Raw genomic sequence first — 21,750 nt, forward strand, 5'->3', positions numbered from 1 at the left:
TAGCAGGACCGCCCAGGCTGCGGAGGGGCTCGGGGGCAGGAAGGTCAGAGCAGCAAAATGGCCAGTAAGACCAAGGCCAGCGAGGCCCTCAAGGTGGTGGCCCGGTGCCGCCCCCTCAGCAGGAAGGAGGAGGCTGCTGGTCACGAGCAGATCCTGACCATGGACGTGAAACTGGGCCAGGTGACCCTGCGGAACCCCCGCGCTGCCCCGGGGGAGCTGCCCAAGACCTTCACCTTTGACGCCGTGTATGATGCCAGCTCCAAGCAGGCCGACCTGTATGACGAAACCGTGAGGCCCCTGATAGACTCCGTGCTCCAGGGTTTCAATGGCACGGTGTTTGCCTATGGCCAGACGGGCACTGGCAAGACCTATACCATGCAGGGGACCTGGGTGGAGCCCGAGCTGCGCGGGGTCATCCCGAATGCCTTTGAGCACATCTTCACCCACATCTCCCGCTCCCAGAACCAACAGTACCTGGTCCGGGCCTCCTATTTGGAGATCTACCAGGAAGAGATTCGAGACCTGCTCTCCAAGGAGCCGGGCAAGAGGCTAGAGCTGAAAGAGAACCCCGAGACTGGCGTCTACATCAAGGACCTCTCCTCCTTCGTCACCAAGAATGTCAAGGAGATTGAGCATGTGATGAACCTGGGGAACCAGACCCGGGCTGTGGGCAGCACCCACATGAACGAGGTCAGCTCCCGCTCCCATGCCATCTTCATCATCACTGTGGAGTGCAGCGAACGTGGCTCTGATGGCCAGGACCACATCCGAGTGGGCAAGCTCAACCTCGTGGACCTGGCTGGCAGCGAGAGGCAGAACAAGGCAGGCCCCAACACAGCGGGAGGGGCAGCCACACCATCCTCGGGTGGCGGTGGTGGCGGTGGAGGCAGTGGTGGCGGTGCTGGTGGAGAGAGGCCTAAGGAAGCCTCCAAAATCAACCTCTCATTATCTGCCCTGGGCAACGTGATTGCTGCCCTGGCGGGCAACAGGAACACCCACATTCCCTACCGGGACTCCAAGCTGACCCGGCTGCTCCAGGACTCTCTGGGGGGGAATGCCAAGACCATCATGGTAGCCACACTGGGGCCAGCTTCTCACAGCTACGATGAGAGCCTCTCCACCTTGCGCTTTGCCAACCGAGCCAAGAACATCAAGAACAAGCCCCGGGTGAACGAGGACCCCAAGGACACACTGCTGCGGGAATTCCAAGAGGAGATTGCCCGCCTGAAGGCCCAGCTGGAGAAGAGGGGGATGCTGGGGAAGCGGCCCCGGAGGAAGAGCAGCCGCAGGAAGAAGGCCGTGTCCGCCCCGCCTGGGTACCCTGAGGGCCCAGTGATTGAGGCCTGGGTGGCAGAAGAGGAGGATGACAACAACAACAACCACCGCCCGCCCCAGCCCATCCTGGAGTCAGCCTTGGAGAAGAACATGGAGAATTACCTGCAGGAACAGAAGGAGCGGCTGGAGGAGGAGAAGGCAGCCATCCAGGATGACCGCAGCCTGGTGAGCGAGGAGAAGCAGAAGCTGCTGGAGGAGAAGGAGAAGATGCTGGAGGACCTGCGGCGGGAACAGCAGGCCACAGAGCTGCTTGCGGCCAAGTACAAGGTAAGGGCCCCAGAGGAGCTGGGCACTCGAGATGTCCCCGCAGGGGATCCCGGCAAGGAGGCTCTTCTTTGAGAGTCTGTGACCTGGCCTGAAGTGGAGATTCTCCCTCAGCACCGCACACTGCCCTCCTGCCAAATGTGCCCCCAGAGCAGCCAGGCAAATTGCTGTGATACCGGGCTGCCAGGTACATGCACAGGCACACACACACGAAGCAACGCGGACAGGCGGTCTCTCAAGCCAGTGAGCTTGGGGTGGTCTGACCTGCTGTGGGCATTTCCTGCCGGTGGCCTCAGGATCAGTCAGGTCTGTGGGATGGCCAGGCAGCCTCTTGTGAATGTGTGTTCTTGTTCCTTCACAGCCTCCTCCCCTGAGGCTTCCTCCCTCTGCAGCATCTTCAAACCTCACGTCGTTTTAATAATATCATTTGGTTAGTGCTTCGGTTTACAAAATGCCCCATATATATGATCCATACATGATCTCATTGGATCCTTTGGCCATCCAGGGTCACAGTTCTGAAATCCCCATTTCAGAGGTGAGGAATTAAAGCTTGGAGAAGTGACGTGACCAAGGTTCCATCCTATGAAGTGGCAGAGCTGAGCTGGAACCCATGGACCGCATGCTGTTTCAGTTCTTAGCTGGGCAAAGTGGGACCATGAACAGATTCTGCTCCCTGGGAAAATGGTCCCCTGGGCCTTACAGTGCAGGAGCCATTGCTTGCTATCATTAGGAAAGAGATTTGGGGGTTATGCAGGAGGTAGGGTGGAAAAAGCACCAAACTCTATACCAGAGACCAAGAGACTGGCCTAGCTATTCTACAGCTCATTGAGTGGCCTTGTGTAAGTTGCTTCTCTCTTTTCTCAGGCCTCAGTTTACCTTTCTGTAAAATAGAGGGTTGGCCTGGGTGATCTCTGAGGCTCTACCTATCTGATAATTCTATGGCCTATATCAATCTGAGCAGCAAACCAACCGACCCCTGCCCCGAGGCCTCATCACAGTTAATATCCAATTCCCCATAACCCTGAGAGATGTCAGGACCTCAGCATCCTTCCTGAGCTGTTTCCTCCCCCCCGGGACCTTCCAGGCCCTAATGGGGCTAACTACAGAGGCCCCTCCCTGTCCAGTCATAGACCTATTAAATTGCATTGCTGAGGATGCCACAACTCAATGTTCCAGGCATTTCCAGGCCCCTGGAGCCTTCAACACTAGGGGTTGAAGGAAGGACACAGGAAGCCATGAGCTTGCTGGGAAGAGCAAAATATTGCCATTTCTTATTCCTTCTCAGGAATGTGGTCTGGGGAGCAGAGGGGCCCAGCCTACAGCCACTGGGAGAGTGACAGATGAGCTGTATGCCATTGTCTGTTTTGGGAATGTGCTGCTGCAGCAGGGGCTCTGGCCTTACATATTTAATATTTAATTCACTTCTTTGAGCCCAGGAAGAGTTATGCTGAGCTGTTTCCTCAAGGAAAGGATCAGGGGCCTGGAACCGTTAGGGACATCCTGAGAGAAGCAAGATATTAGAGGCAGGGCTGTTAGATTGAAGCCCTCCCTAGGAGGGAGGGAATCCAGTGTTTGCTTACCTGGTCAATCTGCCATTGATTTTGCTAAGAAGACCCCCCACCTCCCTGAAAGCTGGAAGGCAACAAAGGCTAAGAAGGGAGGAAAATGCAATAACACACTTCGGCTGCCTGAGGGATGGGGTGAAGGTTTCCGTTGTTGGGAACTGACCAGTTTCCCTCAGTGAGATCCTTGGATCTAAGGCAGTATGGGGCACAGATGATAGAACGGCCAAGAGATCAGGGCGGCCAGCACCAGAATTCTTGCACCAGAGGCATAGCCCACAAAATATCACAGTCTTAGAGTTGGCAGGAGCTTTGGAAAACTGAGGCCTGGACTTGCCCAGGGCCACACAGGTGAGTTGAGGAGAGCCTAGCCCCTTTATATATGGAAGAGCCCAGCCTCTTTCCACTGCTTGAGTCCTAATGTTACCTGTGCTACTTGATAATCAGAGTAATTCATTTTTATATAACCCGTTGACATCTTAATCTCATTCGATCCTCCCAACAACCCCAAGGGGTGGGTACTATTATTTCCATTCAACAGTTATGAAAACTAAGGCTGGGGAGGTGGAGTGAGTGTCTTATCAGCTCGTGACCCTGGGTGATAGGCAGCAGAGCCAGGACTGGAACCCAGGTCTTCTGATGCCCCCAGCCCTGTGCTCTTTCCAAGGCATCTCAGATTGCTCCATGTTTGCTCACTGTGTGACTCAGGGCAACCGCCTTTCCCTCTCCAGCCCTCAGGCTTCCATTCACCTAATGAGGAGGAGAAGCCTGACCTTGCTCCCTGGGGAGTGGGTGAAACAGTCACTATGTACCAGGTGTTCAGATGGAAGCAAAGGGGGAGGAGTGCCTGGGAAATTCCACAACAGGAATGATTCCATATCCTGTGACTTCTCATCACACTCAGCCTAGGACAGTCAGCAGCCAGCAACCCAGAATGGAACCTAGACAGAGGACCCAAGTTCCCCATAGCCCCAAGGCACCGCCTGGTTCAGTGTCGGATGTTTCTAGGCTGGTGGAAACAATTTGAGGGCTCTTGAGGAATCTACAGGGTAAAGAGGGGAGGAGCATGTTAGAGATACCAACCCCAGTCCTGCCTATTTCCCAGGGTTGAGGATTAAATGAGATCATTAGCAGGAGGGCATTTAAAATAAGTTGAAAGCACCAAATACATGGAAGGCATTAGCAGCTATGGGGTGGCTTCTGTCCACCAAGCTGGGGTCCAGTGATCTCCAGGACAGACATCTTTGTTGTTAGCTTGACTTCTTCTTTACCCTGCCATCCCAGCTGCCTTGCCATAACCCTGCAGCTGCTGGGAGTAGAGCCAGGCAGGGGAGGTCTAGGAGATTTCAGAAGGCAGGCTCCCCATCTGCAGCTCACTCCTGTCCCCCCTTTCTGAGTTATGGCATCAACTCCGCTTCTTCCCCGACCAGCTCCCATTCCCTTCTTCCAGTTCATGCCACCCTCTGGGGGCAGCTAAGTGGTAGTTGATGCGACCCAGTGCCCTCATTCACTCTCTCTGACTCATCTCATAGTCTGTCTCGCCAGCTCTCCCTGCCTGCCACCTCCCAGGCTCCCTGTTCTCTTTGTTCTCCCCTCACTGTGCACAAACACCATGCCTGTCTCCTTGGAATCTCGTTTCATCCCTCCTTTCATGTTTACTGTGGGCCTCAGGGGATGTTCGATTGTGCAAATGTGTGAGAGTTTGTGATTGTGATCAGTGTCCTGTTTATCAGTAATCATTAGCAATTTATACTTATGTAGTGTCTGGGGGAGGGAGGGTGTGGGCGGGAAATGCTGGTGAGGGCTTGATAACATACTAGGCCTGTGAGGTAGGAGGAATAGGTAACATCACAGACCCACAATGCACAGTGAAAACCTCAAATATTTGGTACTGCGCAGTGAAAACCCAAATGTTTGTGCGCAGTATACATACTGCAGTGAGGACAGGTGAACACATGTAGATTGGTTGGGAGAAGGCCTACTTTATTCAAATGTAATCATGCAAGACAATTTTTAAATGACTGCTTTAATTTTGAAATTAACTTTTTTTTTTGAGATGGAGTTTCGTTCTTGTTGCTGAGGCTGTAGTGCAATGGCACGATCTCAGCTCATTGCAACCCTGCCTCCCGGGTTCAAGGGATTCTCCTGCCTCATCCTCCCTAGTAGCTGGGATTACAGGTGCCCACCACCATGCCCAGCTAATTTTTTGTATTTTTAGTAGAGACGGGGTTTCATGAGGTTGGCCAGGCTGGTCTCGATCTCCTGACCTTGTGATTCGCCCACCTCAGCCTTCCAAAGTGCTGGGATTACAGGCATGAGCCACTGCGTCTGGCTTAGTTAATTTTTTCAAGGAGTTGGACTAGATGATTCCTAAAACTTTGATTTTAGCTACTTAAAGGAAAAAAAGAGTGTTTGTGTACAGATGATACAGAATGCAGGCAGGAATTGAAGACAGAAACAACAGCATCGGATGTGAACCCCCATAAGTAGGTCTGGAGGGAGAAGAGCTGGGGTTCTTGGCTGGAGCCCACTCTCTCTGTGGTGAATGTAGAAAAGAGAACCTGCAGAAGCAGCCCCGGAAGCCAGAGGGATGCGGTCATAAGGAGGAATGCGAACTGTTGAAATTGTATTGTCCCTTTTGTGGGTCCTGCTTTCTCCCACCCCTCAGCAGGGGGATTAACCATAAATGCAAGAGAGAATGTTTCAAGCCTGAGCAACAACAGTAGCAGCAATAATAATGACATTTACTGAGCACTTGCTTTGTGCCAAGTGCTATCCTATATACAGATTATCTCGTTTATTCCACACGAGCACCCTCCAAGAAAGGTGCTGTTATTGTTCTTGTTTTTTTTTTTGAGGCGGAGTCTCACTCTGTCGCCCAGGCTGGAGTGCAGTGGCGTGATCTCGGCTCACTGCAAGCTCCACCTTCTGAGTTCACGCTATTCTACTGCCTCAGCCTCCCGAGTAGCTGGGACTACAGGCGCCCACCACCACGCCGGGCTTACTTTTTGTATTTTTAGTAGAGATGGGGTTTCACCACATTAGCCAAGATGGTCTCGATCTCCTGACCTCATGATCCACCCACCTCAGCCTCCCAAAGTGCTGGGATTACAGGTGTGAGCCACTGCACCCGACCTTATTGTTCTTGCTTTATAGATGAGAAAACAGAGCTCCATTGAGGTGAAATAACTCACCCGAGGCCACATGGTTGGTATAGTAAAACTATGTAAACCCAGCTGGATTTGACACAAAATCTGATGCTCTTTTAGGCTTAAAAAAATTAGGAATATCAGGTTGGGAACTGGTTCCTGAGGAGGTGCTGAAAAATTATAGGAGTAGGCTGGGCAAATTATAGGAGTAGGAGTGGCTCACACCTGTAATCCCAGCAATTTGGGAAGCCAAGGTGGGTGGATTCCTTGAGCCCAGGAGTTCCAGACCAGCCTGGACAACATGGAGAAACCCTGTCTTGATAAAAAATACAAAAAATTAGCCAGGCATGGTGGTGTGTACCTGTAGTCCCAGCTACTCAGGAGACTGAGGTGGGAGGATCGCTTGAGCCCAGGAGGTTGAGGCTGCAGTGAGCCTTGATTGCACCATCGCACTCCAGCCTGTGTGACAGGGAGGAACCCTGTCTTAAAAAGGAAAGAAAAGAAAACTGATAGGAGCTGCTGTAGATGTGTCACATTTGAGGTGACAGAGTCCAGTGGGCAGCTGGAGTTGGGCCAGTGGAGTTTAGAAGCAAGCCCAAGACTGGAAATGGAGATTGGGTCTCATTTTTTTTTTTTTTTTTTTTTTTGAGATGGAGTTTCACTTTTGTTGCCCAGGCTGGAGTGGAATGGTGTGATCTTGGCTCACCGCAACCTCTGCCTCCCAGGTTCAAGCGATTCTCCTTCCTCAGCCTCCCGAGTAGCTGGGATTACAGGCATGCACCACCACACCCAGCTAATTTTATATTTTTAGTACAGATGGGGTTTCTCCATGTTGGTCAGGCTGGTCTCAAACTCCTGACCTCAGGTGATCCACCTGCCTCAGCCTCTCAAAGTGCTGGGATTATAGGCATGAGTCACCGTGCCCAGCCCTGCCCCTCTATTTTTGACACTCTCTCCCTCTGTGTAAATGACTCCCAGATCGAGGTCTCCTCTCTGGTCTCTCTGCTGGCCTTATCATATGAAGTGCTATGTTCAGGGCATGGGCATCAGAGTCAGCCAGGTCTGGATTTAGTGACTTACCAGTTCTGACGCCTCTGAGTACCACTTTCCTTAGCTATAAAATGGGATAGTAATAGTATCTTTGTTACAGTGCTATTGAAAGAATTAAACAAGGGCCGGGCGCAGTGGCTCATGCCTGTAATCCCAGCACTTTGGGAGACTGAAGCAGGAGGATCACTTGAGCCCAGGAATTCAAGACCAGTCTGGGCAATATAGCAAGACCTTGTCTCTAGGAAAAAAAGAAAAAGGCCGGGCGCGGTGGCTCATGCCTGTAATCCCAGCACTTTGGGAGGCCGAGGTGGGTGGATCACGAGATCAGGAGACTGAGACCAGCCTGGACAACATGGTGAAACCCTGTCTCTACTAAAAATACAAAAATTAGGTGGGCTTGGTGGCACGCGCCTGTAGTCCCAGCTGCTCAGGAGGCTGACGCAGGAGAATCGCTTGAACCCGGCAGGCAGAGGTTGCAGTGAGCCGAGATCACACCACTGCACTCCAGCCTGGTGACAGAGTGAGACTCCGTCTCAAAAAAGAAAAAAAGAGAATTAAACAAGAGAATGAACATAAAGCACTTTGCACAGTTTCTGGCACACAAGTGTTAAGTAAATAATTATTATTGCTATGTCAAACCACCTAATAGATGTTTTCACTTGGCCACCTTCCTGATATATTAAACACATCACATTTTAGTTTGGCATTCAAGGCGCTTCAGAGTCTGACTGCAATGCATCTCTTCTATCTTGCCTGCCCAAGCCGGTTACTCCAATAGGAAAACCCTGCACCAGCTGTTCTACCCCTTCCTTTGAAACCAACATGGGCCTCCCTATCCTACTGCTGATTGCACTGTTTTTGTGTCCTGGATTGTTGCTGGTAACCAGGGAGTAGGAATTACGGAAGCAGGTTAAGCTTAATTTAAAGATCTCTTTAACAGTTAAAATTGGGCTGTTTCAAGAAGAAATAGGTGGCCTTGATGGTGGTGATGATTTCATGGTTGTATACCTGTCCCCAAATTCATTGAGTTGTATACATTAAATATGTACAGCAATTTTTTTTTTTTTTTTTTTGAGACAGAGTCTCACTCTGTTGCCCAGGCTGGAGTACAGTGGGACGATCTTAGCTCACTGCAACCTCCGCTTCCCGGGTTCAAGCAATTCTCCTGCCTCAGCCTCTCAAGTAGCTGGGATTACAGGTGCATGCCACCACACCTGGCTAAGTTTTGTATTTTTAGTAGAGATGGGGTTTCACCATGTTGTCCGGGCTGGTCTTGAGCTCCTGACCTCAGGTGATGCACCCACCTCAGCCTCCCAAAGTGCTGGAATTACAGGCGTGAGCCACCGTGCGTGACCTAAATATGTACAGCTTTTTACACATCAATCATGCCCCAATAAAGTCATGGGCTCCCATCCCTGGAAGTGTTCAAGGAGAGACAGAATGTCAGTGGTGCACTAAGGGCTTGATGTATCAGAAAAGCCATTGAACCAGATGATCTTCAGAATCCCTTTCTCTTAAAGGCCCTTAATTGTTTAAAATGGTATTTTTTAAACAGTAAAATAGAAAATATTTAGCTTTCTGAAAATTAAGACCAGAAGATTTAAATTTTAATATAGTATGAATTCAAACAATAATATAATAGGGGATGTTTTTCAGCTCTCTGTCATAACCAGTTAGAGAGGAGTCAAAGACAATGAGAAGAAGAGAAGAGAGAAAGAGAGAGAAAATAGGAGAAAAGCAAGAGAGAAATAGAGGGGGACAATAAAGAGGGGAAAGAGAAACAGGTGGGGAGGTAGAGTGGGTAAAGCTGTGGACGACAGGGTTTTTGGGAAGAAGAAACCTTGATTGGGAGAGGAAGTGCTGTAGTGGAGAGAGTTAAATACTGTGTATCATTCCACTGTCCTGATCTTAATGTTAGTCTTCAAATAGGGCTATCTCCAGTCTCCAGAGACTTCTACAAAGCTGATCTGGTTCCATCCACATGTCCCCAAGGACACCAGCCCCATGCTAGACACTCTGAGATTTGTGGGGCTGCATGATCAGCTGAGTCCTGTATGATCAGACCCTTGAAAGAAGCCTTGAGATAACAAGTGACCCATACTCCAGACTGGGTTTGGATCCAGGTCACAGTCCGTGACCTCTTGGTGTTGGTGAGAGCAGTGTCTTGTGTTCCTTCTCATCCCTGGTGGGTGTGGTCGGTTAACAGAGTCGTTGCGTCCTGGGGGCATTTTGTAACACAAAGATTTGACTAGTGGGAAGTATATGACACTAATGGATTTCCATGAGATTCTGGGCTTCAAGTGACATTGAGGCTCAGCAGGCCTTTTGGTCCAGTGTTAGATTTCTCGTGCTATGTGTTGGCTGGAGGAGGGTATTATCATACTGCCCTGAGTCATTTCCAGCCTCCGCAGAGCACAAGATTGGATGAAGTGGCTTTGACAATATTCTCATTGTGCTCTGAAGACTAGGAAGAAAGGCCTGGAATTCAGATAGAGAGGGGGACTTTTCTCTGCCAGACCACTGCGCCTGGCCAGTCTGGGGCACCTCTTCTGTAGCTGCTGAACCAGGTGGCATGTTTGAATGAATAAGGAAATGCTTCCCCAGGTGCAGTGGCTCATGCCTGAAATCCCAGTGTGTTGGAGGGTGAGGTAGGAGGATCACTTGAGGCCAGGAGTTTGAGACCAGACTGGACAACAAAGCCAGACCCCATCTCTACAAAAAAGTAAAAAAAAAAAAAAAAAAAAGCTAGGCATGGTACTGCATGCCTGTAGTCCTAGCTGCTCAGGAGGCTGACATGGAAGGATGGCTTGAGCCTTGATCTTGCCACTGCACTCCAGCCTGGACAACAGAGCGAGACCCCAACTCACAAAAAAAGAAAATGAAACAAAATGGTCTCTCTTTCCACAGATCCAGCTCTGCAGCTGTAGAGGCTGTACAAGGCACACCCTCATGCTCAGACCTTATAGGACACCCACACTTGCGGTTTGGTATATCTAGAATTTTTAATATCCTGAGAAGTTCCTGGGCATTAACTCCACCTCATACTAAAAAATTACTTTCTAGTTGTCTCACTTTCTTCCCAGATATACTCAACAGAAGAGTCGCAGGCCCTGGGCTGAGCTATTTCTTTTTTCTTTTTCTTTTTCTTTTTTTTTTTTTGAGATGTAGTCTGTCTCTGTCACCAGGCTGGAGTACAGTGGCGTGATCTCAGCTAACTGCAAGCTCTGCCTCCCGGGTTCAAGCAATTCCCCTGCCTCAGCCTCCTGAGTAGCTGGGACTACAGGTGCGTGCCACCACGTCCTGCTATTTTTTTTTTTTTTTTTTTGAGACAGAGTCTTGCTCTGTCGCCCAAGCTGGAGTGCAGTGGCGTGATCTCAGCTCACTGCAAGCTCCGCTTCCCAGCTTCACGCCATTCTCCTGCCTCAGACTCCCGAGTAGCTGGGACTACAGGCACCCGCCACCACGCCAGGCCAATTTTTTGTATTTTTAGTAAAGACGGGGTTTCACCATGTTAGCCAGGATGGTCTCCATCTCCTGACCGTGTGATCCGCCCGCCTCGGCCTCCCAAAGTGCTGGGATTACAGGCATGAGCCACTGTGCCCGGCCCTTTTTTTTTTTTTTTTTCTTCATAGAGACAGGGTTTCACCATGTTGGCCAGGATGGTCTCGATCTCCTGACCTCGTGATCCACCCGCCTCGGACTCCCAAAGAGCTGGGATTACAGGCATGAGCCACCATGCCCTGCCGGGCTGAGCTATTTCTATAGCACTAGCTAATGTACATGCAGGGTTTCTCCTTTCTTCAGGTGGGCCAGCAGAAAAATAACAACAGTGATGGTAATAATGATAGCTACCATTTCTTCCATGCGTGCTTAATGCCAACCACTCTGATGTGTTCTTTTTTTTTTTTTTTTTTTGAGACAAAGTTTCACTCTTGTTTCCCAGGCTGGAGTGTGATGGCGTGATCTCGGCTCACTGCAACCTCCACCTCCCGGGTTCAACCAATTCTTCTGTCTCAGCCTCCAGAGTAGCTGGGATTGTAGTGGCCACCACCACACCTGGCTAATTTTTGTATTTTTAGTAGAGACAGGATTTTGCCACGTTGACCAGACTGGCGCCGAACTCCTGATCTCAGCTGATCCGCCTGCCTCGGCCTCCCAAAGTGCTGGGATTATAGGCGTGAGCCACCGCACCCAGCCTGATGTGTTCTGATGTGTTCTTTATGTGTATCATTTTGCTTCATCCTCACGGTAGCGTGAATCTTCATCTGACTAGTGAGGATACTGAGGCACATTAAGGAATGAACATTCCAAGTTCGCACACCTAGAAAGTGGTAGGGCCAGAGTTACGAGCCCATGTCTGCCTGACTCCATAACCCATGATCTTCACCTCCACACTGTAATGCCAGCTCAGACAGGAAGGATTTATGCCAGATCCCTGACTAATAAGCCCCAGTGGGAACTCCTGTCTCCTGAGATATTTAACTCATCTTTGTCCTTCTGTATGATGCAAACCCCCAGCTTCTAACCTCAGCCCAGCACCATTCGTTCGTATAATCAACAAATCTTTGGCCGGGTGCAGTGGCTCACACCTGTAATCCCAGCACTTCGGGAGGCCGAGGTGGGCAGATCACTTGAGGCCAGGCATTCACGACTATCTTGGCCAACATAGCGAAACCCTGTCTCTACCAAAAATACAAAAATTAGCTGGGCATGGTGGCGTGTGCCTGTAGTCCCAGCTACTCCAGAGGCTGAGGCGGGAGGATCACTTGAATCCAGGAGGCAGAGGTTGCAGTGAGCCAAGATCACGCCACTCTCTTGCCTGGGCAATAGAGTGAGACTCTGTCTTAAAAAAAAAACAAAAACCCAACAAATCTTTTTAAGTAACCATGGCCAAGGACATAAATCAGTAGGTATAGTTAACTTCATCTTTAAATTCTTTAAATTTCTGGAAGGAATCATAAGAACTCGCAATAATGGTTATTGCTAGGGATTTTAATATGGAGGGGAATTTTTATTTTTCACTTTATACCTTTTTATTTTATTTTTCACAATAAGCATGTAATACTTTAAAAAGTCATCTGGGACTTTTTTTTATTTTTTCAAAAGTTTTGGGGGAACAGGTGGTGTTTGGTTACATGGATAAGTTCTTTAGTGGTGATTTCTGAGATTTTGGTGCACCCATCACCCACTTTTAAAAAATTAAACAAAAACTAATCTGAATTTTTTAAAGGAAAAAGCCCTTTGTCAGGTTCTATGGTTTAAAAAAGACGGGGGGGACATATAAAAGATATATGTTAATGCCTAGTTGGAAGATTTGCTTAAAGGTAATGAATAATTGAGGAAAATCCAGGGTTGATAATAATGCTCAATTATACTCAGTTATTGGTAATCCTGTGACCTTGGACAAGTCACTTTCCCTCCCAGGAGCTGTAAGGAATGACCAATAGATGATTCCTGGCCGGACGCGGTGGCTCATGCCTGTAATCCCAGCACTTTGGGAGGCCAAAGCAGGCAGATCACCTGAGGTCAGGAGTTCGAGACCAGCCTGACCAACGTGGCGAAACCCTGTCTCTACTAAAAATGCAAAAATTAGCTGGGTGTGGTGGCACACGCCTGTAATTCTAGCTACTCAGGAGGCTGAGGCAGGAGAATCACTTGAACCCGGAAGGCGGATGTTGCGGTGAGCCGAGATCACGCCACTGCACTCCAGCCTGGGTGACAGAGCAAGACTCTGTCTCAAAAAAGAAAAAAAAAAAAAAAAAAAAGATGATTCCTTGCTTTCTGTACCATTTGCTGATTCACCTTGGAAGCAGGCCAGGGTTAGAAACCAGCCTGAGTGAAGGACAGTGAAGGACAGAGAGGAATGACCCAGCCTTGACTGGGAGCCTAGAGGCTGTGTGACCCAGGACCACGAACCTAACCCCTCTGGGCCCCGCACCTGATCTGTAAACTGCTCAGACTACACTATATATATCCTTAGGTTCATCCAGTTCTGACACTGGAACATTCTGTTGTCTGGATTTGCTGAAGAGAAACCCTCTAGAAAGTCACAAATAAGCGAGGGAAATAGGGCGGAAAGGTGAAGATAAGCATTGATCTGAGGGGCTCATGGTTTTTTCACTAAAGTAGAAGGGCTGATTAGTTTCCTTCCTGCTTTTCTTCCAGGTGAGCTGAGGCACTTCTGGGCATCCTTGCCTTGTTCAGTATAAGGCTGGTACTGGAGTCCAGCTCGCCTCATCCCTTGGCCAATAGTTTCCTGATCTCAAATTGTTCTTTCTTCTTGATAAGGAAATTCCTAGCACTTGAACCATTCGTCATTTTTGTTGTGTTTTGAGCCATCCAAGGCGGAGACTCAGACTCAGTCTCCTGATTTTTGTCTCCCAGGGAAGGATATCATTGAAAATAGCATTATTCATCTGAAAATGGTACTCTTCATCCCCTCCCCATTGTCTCTTTCATTTCTTCTTCCCTTACTGCTGACTCCTCAAGATGTACAATCAGGGCGCTGGAAAAGGAGAAATAGGTCTGTGAAGGAAGGGGTGGCTATATTTTCTAAGAGATGGAAGCGGGGTCTGTTGAGATTGTTGTTTTGGTTTTGCTTTTTGTGGCAGGTGGTGGGTAAAATACCAATGAGATACCGAAACAGCGAGTAACGACTACCATTTGGGTGTAATTTATCACTTACCAACACTTTCACATCTATTCTCAAACTCGCTGGTTGTTTTGTTTTGTTTCCGTTTTTTGTTTTGTTTTGTTTTTTGAGACAGGGTCTCACTCTGTCACCTAGGCAGGAATGCATTAGTGCAATCTCAGCTCACTACAGTCTCCACCTCCTGGGCTCAAGGAATCCTTTCATCTCAGCTTCCCAAGTAGATGAGATTACAGAGATGGAACTACAGGCACACAATACCACGCCTGGCTAATTTTTAAAATAAATGTTTTGTAGAGATGGGGTCTCACTATGTTGCCCAGGCTGGTCTTGAACTCCTGGGGTCAAGTGATCTGCCTGCTTCAGCCTCCCAAAGTGCTGGGATTACAGGCGTGAGCCACTGCACCCAGCCCAACTTGCTGTTCTTACCCAAGGCCTGAAAGGTAGCAGGTATTCTCCCCATTTTACAGATGAGAAAGTGGAAGTCCAAAGGGCTGAAGAGCTAGGTTTTGTAGCAAAGAGAGTGGCAGAGTGTGTAGCCCGACTGGAGCACCCTGACTCCCACACCCAGCCACCTTTATATCATTCCACCACAGAACTTGTGCAGGGGCCCTTCCCACAAATATTTTCCCAGAGTTTTTAGCCTCTCTCTGGGACTCTAGGGATCCTGACAACCTCCCTGCCAGCACACAGTTAAGAGCTCTAACCCACTTATCTCAGAGACCTGCATAAGACTCTCACACAGGCAGAAGCAGCAGCAGCAGAGCCCTGCCTATTTCAGCCAAAAGAGAAAGCAAGGAGGCTCTGAGCTTTCCTGATGGTTCCTGAGTTGGCAAAGGTACAAATACCAAATGCTGCTTCTCTCCAAGGTGCTTTCCTGTCTGAACCTGGAAGAAAGCCATGGAATAGAGAAAAGGACATTGGGCTTGGAGTTAGGGCGGTGATGGTCAAATATCACTCTGCCATTTACTGGCTCCAAACCTTGAGCAAATCACTTCGCCTGTCTGGGCCTTAGTTTTCTTTTATGTCAAATGGGGATCATAACCGTTATCTCATAAGGTTCTTGTGAGCATCAGATAGGACGATTAAGGTAAAAAGGAGTTAACCCAGTTGAGGCACATGGCCAGTTGCATCTGAGACTCCTGTCTCCTGCGGAATGTCACAGATAGGTGGCAGTGGCAGGGCAGAGCCTGTTTGACTTCTCTGTCCTTGTAAAATCATACTTGATGCTATCTTTCCAGAAGAGTGGCTGGCTGGGCCTGGCTGTCTCCATTCTAGCTTTCCACGTCAGTGCTTTATGAGTACTGGGGCCTCCTTTCTCCCCGCTCTGGTTTTGCACTCCATTTGCTCTTGGAATAGTTAAAGGTGAGTCTCTGAGTATCCCCAGCTGTGTCTACAAGCTGGCATTGTCCCTGTAGTGACCTGGCTGTTGTCACAGCAGCTGACCTGCCTCTGATACCTGGAATCAGAGCCTTAGTCAAATTGGGAAGTTATTTGGAAAGCACATAGTCAATGTAAGAGCAGCTAGACAGGTGGGGCGTGGTGGCTCACGCCTGTAATCCCAGCACTTTGGAAGGCCGAGGTGGGTGGATCACTTAAGGTCAGGAGTTCGAGACCAGCCTGGCCAACATGGTGAAACCCCATCTCTACTAAAAATGCAAAAACTAGCTGGGCGTGGTGGCAGGCACCTGTAGTTCCAGTTACTTAGGAGGCTAAGGCAGGAGAATTGCTTGAATCCAGGAGGCAGAGGTTGCAGTGAGCCAAGATTGTGCCTCTGCACTCCAGCCTGGGTGACAAAATGAGACTCTGTCTTACAAAAAAAAAAAAAAAAAAAAAAAGCATCTAGACGAAGATTCCTTAATTAGGAGACTCAGGCTTCAAGGACTCCACTTCTAGGCCTTTGTTTCCCATCTATAAAGCATGGGGGTTGGGGTTGATGATTCCCAAAGTCCCCTTGGTTACCCTGCCCTTCATATCCATCTCTCAAGCGAGAGACTATGGTGCCCTGGAGCTCCCAGCCCTGTCTTTTCCACCCCCACAGCCTGTGCTGCCCTTTTAGTTACACTGGACTTGTTTAGAATCAGCAGAATCAAACCCAGTCCTGTCCCCAGGCCCACCCACCTATAGTCTTTTGCTCTGAAATATTACAAAAGAAGCATTGACTGGAATGGCTTAGAGCTTCAGGGAACTTCTCTTGAAGACTAGGAACTCCACATTCTCATGTCCTCTGCTTGGTATATTCTAGACTGAATTAGGCTCAGGGATTTCAGGCATCCCTGTCCCTCCCTGCCCTCATAGGTGATGGTTAAGGATAGAGATCTCTAAAAAAATTAGTCGAGTGTGGTGGCTCATGCGCTGTAGTCCCGGCTATTTGGGAGGCTTAGGTGGGAGGATCTCTTGAGTCTGGAACATCCAGGCTGCAGTGAACCACTGCACTCCAGCCTGGACAACAGAGCGAGATCCCGTGTCTCAAAAGAAAAGAAAAGGCTCAAGATCTCTGAGAGAAAGGAGGAGATGGCCACTGGTATCCTCAGACAAATGTGGAAATAAAAAAGTAAAGGAAAAAAAATCTATTTCTAAGCCAAGAAAGGAATCTCATGTGTGACATATTTCCGAGCATGGGAGTGAAGCAGACAGCATGGGGTGAGACTAGGGAGAAGGAGGGAGCAGAGACACTGCACCTGGACTGAGGCCCACCCACAGATTTCATGCCAGAGCCAGCCCCCTCTTCCCAGCACAAGACTGGTCTGTCAGCCAGGCTTGGCTGAGAGTGTGGGTTTGAGCAAGTGGGCAAGACTTGGCCAGTGACTGATAAGGCAAATTCAGTTGTCATTCAGACCACGTCTGTGCTGGGTCCCGGCAGGGCTGGCAGAGAAACACAGGGGCATTGGACAGACGGGTGGAGTGATAGTGGCCAGTTAGTCATCGTCCAGGATTCTCTTTATGGAGCCCAGGGCCCAGCCCGCAGGAGAGATTGTGAAGCAGAGTTCTAGGTCCACAGAGGAGATCCAACACGGAAGCAGATGAGCAGAAACCAGCCCAGGAGCTGGTCTTGAGACTCCTGTAATGGGGAAGAGGGAGGAAGGAGGGCTGGGACTTGGGGACTCAGCAGTCATGCTTGGCTAATGCATCAGACCCCAGGCCTGACTGGCAGCTCAAATTATGCCTGATAGTGTCCAGGTGGCTTCAAGAACTGGGTGAGTTGGTAGCCTTTGAGTGAGAAGGACTTGGGCCTAGGTGTGGATAGCTGGGGAAGGTGGGGGCTGAATAAACAAAAAATTTCATTTTGAATCTGAGGTCCATCTCTTCGCTTGAAAATCACCAAAAAAATTAGCCGGCACGCTGGCACATGCCTGTAGTTCCAGCTACTCAGAAGGCTGAGGTGGGAAGATCTTTTGAGCCCGGGAGCTGGAGGCTGCAGTGAGCTCTGATCATGCCACCACATTCCAGCCTGGGCAACAGAGCAAGACCCCGTCTCTAATGGAAAAAGAAAATTCGCCAAAAAGGTTTTAAAAACACAATATAGAGTATGTCGGGAAAGGAAAGCTCAGGCCTCCACAAGACCACCTTAAAGGTATGGAGAATATAAAATGAATGCAGAGGCTCGATTTTATATCTATTATTATAACAAATGTTTATTTTTATTTTATATTATTTATTTTATTTTTGAGACAGAGTCTTGCTCTGTGGCCCAGGCTAGAGTACAGTGGTGCTATCTCGGCTCACTGCAACCTCTGGTGATTCTTGTGCCTCAGCCTCCTGAGTAGCTGGGATTCCAGGTGCACGCCACCATGCCCAGCTAATTTCTGTCTTTTTAGTAGAGATGAGATTTTGCCATGTTGGCCAGGCTAGTCTCGAACTCCTGGCCTCAAACGATGCACCTGCCTAGGTCTCAGAAAGTGTTGGGATTACAGGTATGAGCCACTGTGCCTAGCCATAACAAATTTTTAAAATAATAATACTTCATGCGGAGCCAGGGATGGTGGCTCACGCCTGTAATCCCAGCACTTTGGGACGCTGAGGTGGGCGGATCACAAGGTCAGCAGTTCGAGACCAGCCTGGCCAACATAGTGAAACCCCATCTCTACTAAAAATACAAAAATTAGCCAGGTGTGGTGGTACACATCTGTAATCCCAGCTACTCAGGAGGCTGAGGCAGGAGAATCGCTTGAGCCTGGGAGGCAGAGGTTGCAGTGAGCCAAGATCATGCCACTGCACTCTAGCCTGGGCAACGAAGTGAGACTCTGTCTCAAAATAATAATAATTAATAATACTTCATGCCTATGATGCTGTAATAAAAATGGTTCCATTATTTACTGCTGGCAGTAGTTTAAGTCATTAGAATGATAATTGACAATATGTTCCAAGATACACAAAATGTTTATAACCCTTTGTCCTCTCCTGAAATTCCTTTCTAAGAAAGTCACCTAAAAAAGCAAAAAATTAGGCTGGGAGTGGTGGCTCACACCTGTGATCACAGCACTTTGAGAGGCTGAGGCAGGTGGATCCCTTGAGTCCAGCCTGGGCAACATGGCAAAACCCTGTCTCTACAATAAAATACAAAAATTAGCCAGGCATGGTGGTGGGTGCCTGTGGTCCCAGCTACTCAGGAGGCCAAGGCAGAAGTATCATTTGAACCTGGGAGGCGGGAGGTTTCAGTGAGCTGAGACTGCACCACTGCACTCCAGCCTGGGTGACAGAGTGAGACTCTGTCTTTAAAAAAATATATATAGATATATAATATATATAATATATATATACACACACACATATATGTGTATATATACATATACAGGTATCTATGTACACATGTATATGTATATATACACATGTGTGTGTGTGTGTGTGTATATATATATATATATATGGTAAAGTGGAAATAGCAAGACATAAGCTTGTGTTTATACTATGTCCATAGAGGTGAAAAAAGGGCCAGGCACGGTGGCTCATGCCTGTAATCCCAGCACTTTGGGAGGCTGAGGTGGGTGGATCACCATAGGTCGGGAGTTCAAGACCAGTCTGACCAACATGGAGAAACCCTGTCTCTACAAAACTACAAAATTAGCCGGGTGTGGTGGTGCGCGCCTGTAATCCCAGGTACTTGGAAGGCTGAGACAGGAGACTCATTTGAACCCAGGAGGTGGAGGTTGCGTGAGCCGAGATCGTGCCATTGCACTCCAGCCTGGGCAACAAGAGCAAAACTCCGTCTCAAAAAAACAAAAACAAACAAACAAACAAAAAAACAGGGAAAATGAAAGAAACCAAGTAGCCATGGTAGGGAATATGTGGCATTTGTCATTTTATTTCTTTGGTGATTTTGATGTTTGTGCAATTCTTTTTTTCTGAAAGGAGAGAAAGACAATAAAGGGTTAAAAACGTGTCCCCAGAATTCTTTAATAGACTGGTAAGTATTTCCTCCAGGGTTAACTCTTGAAGTAACAAATTTCGTAAATGTATTACCTTCTATAAACAGTAAAACTCCTTTTCGTTTGTCCTAAAAACTGCTGCTGTCAAACCTCAAGACGTGAGTTCTTACTCTATGTGCCAGGATGGATTGGAAAAGCCTGGATCTTTCCTTTTCATCCCCAGTTTTGATTGTTTCATTTCCAGACTTGTCCTCTTAACTTTTCTTTGTCTTTTCAGAACAAAGAGTCTCTTTTTTTTTTTTTTTTTTTTTTGAGATGGAGTCTCGTTCTGTTACCCAGGCAGGAGTGCAGTGGCACAATCTCAGCTCACTGCAACCTCCGCCTCGGGTTCAAGCAATTCTCCTGCCTCGGCCTCCCAAAGTGCTGGGATTACAGGCTTGAGCCACTGCGCCCTGCCTAAGCCTCCCTTCTCTTGATCTTCTCTCTCCTTTATGTCTCTGGAGATGCAGTAAGAGAACTACACATAGTACTCCCGATTCAGCCACATCATGGTTTTATATGAGGGTACAATGTTTTGTTTCTAAAAAGCCTTCATGATGGTGCCTGGGCAGATGCTACTGACTTTTTTAGCTGTGGCAGCATATTCAGCCAGTGTCTTCTGGGAACAGTGGAGTTACTCCTCCTCCTCCTCCCCTTTTTAGGGCTTATAACTGATTGCCCACGGCTATCATTTAATTAGTAGAGTTAGGATTCCTTTTCCCCAAAATGTAAAATTGTAATTGATGCTCATCTGCCATTTTTTGTCAGCTCACATAGGCTAGAAATTCTCTTGTACTTTACCACCTAGGAGGATTTGGGGGTGTCTGTGAAGTTGGGTATTTCACCCATGCACTCCTTCTTGCACAGCTTCAGAGATTAGTCCTGTTGTTTCACACTTGAGTGCTTTCCATCCAGAGAAATACCTGTTTATTTCTGTTTCCTTTCCCTAGTTCACTTCCCCTTTCTCCATCTCTTCACTTTCCATGTAACTTTGAATAACCTCTGATGTGCAGCCTTGCCAGGAGCGCTTTAACCTCCAGAGTTCTGGTCATTGGCTTCCCCATGTGCTGTAATAACCTATTCCGTCCCATTCTGAAAGAACTCTCGGAGATTAGTCAGACACCATTTCCTCTTGCCGGAAACATGTTGATTTCCTTTAGCAGGTTCTGCTTCCTAAAGGAGTCACCACAGCCCCTGCAATAGGAAGAGCTTGGGCTTCGGAGCCAGGCAGGCCCAGGCCAGGTCTCCATTTAAGTTTTTTGTTTTTAATTCTCTTTCTTTTTTTGAGACAGGGTCTCACTGTTGCCCAAGCTAAAGTGCATTGGCGCAATCTCAGCTCACTGCAGCCTCAACCTCCCAGGCTCAAGTGATCCGCCTGCCACAGCCTTCCGAGTAGCTGGGACCACAGGCCCACACCACCGTGCGCGACCCATTTTTATATTTTTTATAGAGACGGGTTTTGCCATGTTACTTGGGCTGGTCTTGAACTCCTGGACTCAAGGGATCCGCCCACTTCAGCCTCCCAAAGTGCTGCAATTACAGGCATAAGCCATCCTGCTCAGCTGGATCTCCATTTAAATTTAATGAGAGGCATATAACTATCATTTTTCCAGTGAAAGCTCACAGATGGTTATCTGCCAAGCAGTGTGTTAAGTCCAGGCACCCTGAGATACGAGTAAGATATGATTGCTGTCCTAAGGGAGCTTACAGGCGAGAGAGCATGTAAACGAATAATGATTCTATCATGAGAAATAGTAGGAATATGGCCTGGTTACTGAGGGGGCCATCATGTGACCTTGGATGGGTTATATAACCTCTGTGAGCTTTCACTGGAAAAATGATAGTGCTAATAATATGCATGCCCCTTACACCAGTCCTTTTCAGACATTTATGTGCATCCAAATTACCTGGGAATCTCAGTGCAATATGGATCTCAATTCACTAGGTCTGAATTTCTTATTTGATTTGCTTATTTATTTTTGAGATAGGGCGTTGCTATGTTGCCCAAGCTGAGCTTGAACCCCTGGGCTCAAGCGATCCTCCTGCCTCAGCCTCCCAAACAACGGGGACCACAGGCATAAGCCACCACACCTGGCTCTGGAGTGTTACAAAACCTCCCCAGGTGGCTCTAACATGCAGTGAAATTTGAGAGCAAGTGTCTTTTGATTATAAAGAATAAAGAATGCTGGAGCCACATAAAATGCTGGGGAAAATGAAAGGTCTCAGGGTTGAAATGGACAAGCGTGTCCCAGATTCAGAGGCCAGGCCAGACAGCAGGCTCCTGAAGACCTGTGACCCAGTAGTTAGGGGATCAGGTATCCATGGTCCACAATAGT

General features: G+C 48.3%; 1 protein-coding gene across 2 annotated transcripts in view; it reads left to right on the forward strand.

The window, feature by feature from the left end:
• Nucleotides 1-53: 53 nt before the first annotated feature.
• Nucleotides 54-21,750, forward strand: part of KIF3C (kinesin family member 3C) — a 54,917-nt gene continuing 33,220 nt past the window's right edge. For both annotated transcript variants that reach the window (XM_003827053.5, XM_008952420.4), the window contains exon 1: nucleotides 54-1,602. In XM_003827053.5, the coding sequence (XP_003827101.3) occupies nucleotides 58-1,602 (1,545 nt within the window). In that variant the 5' untranslated portion in view covers nucleotides 54-57. The remainder of the gene's footprint in view (nucleotides 1,603-21,750) is intronic.

This window comes from Pan paniscus, chromosome 12, assembly GCF_029289425.2.
Source record: "Pan paniscus chromosome 12, NHGRI_mPanPan1-v2.0_pri, whole genome shotgun sequence".
In the NCBI taxonomy this organism is placed as follows: Eukaryota; Metazoa; Chordata; class Mammalia; order Primates; family Hominidae; genus Pan; species Pan paniscus.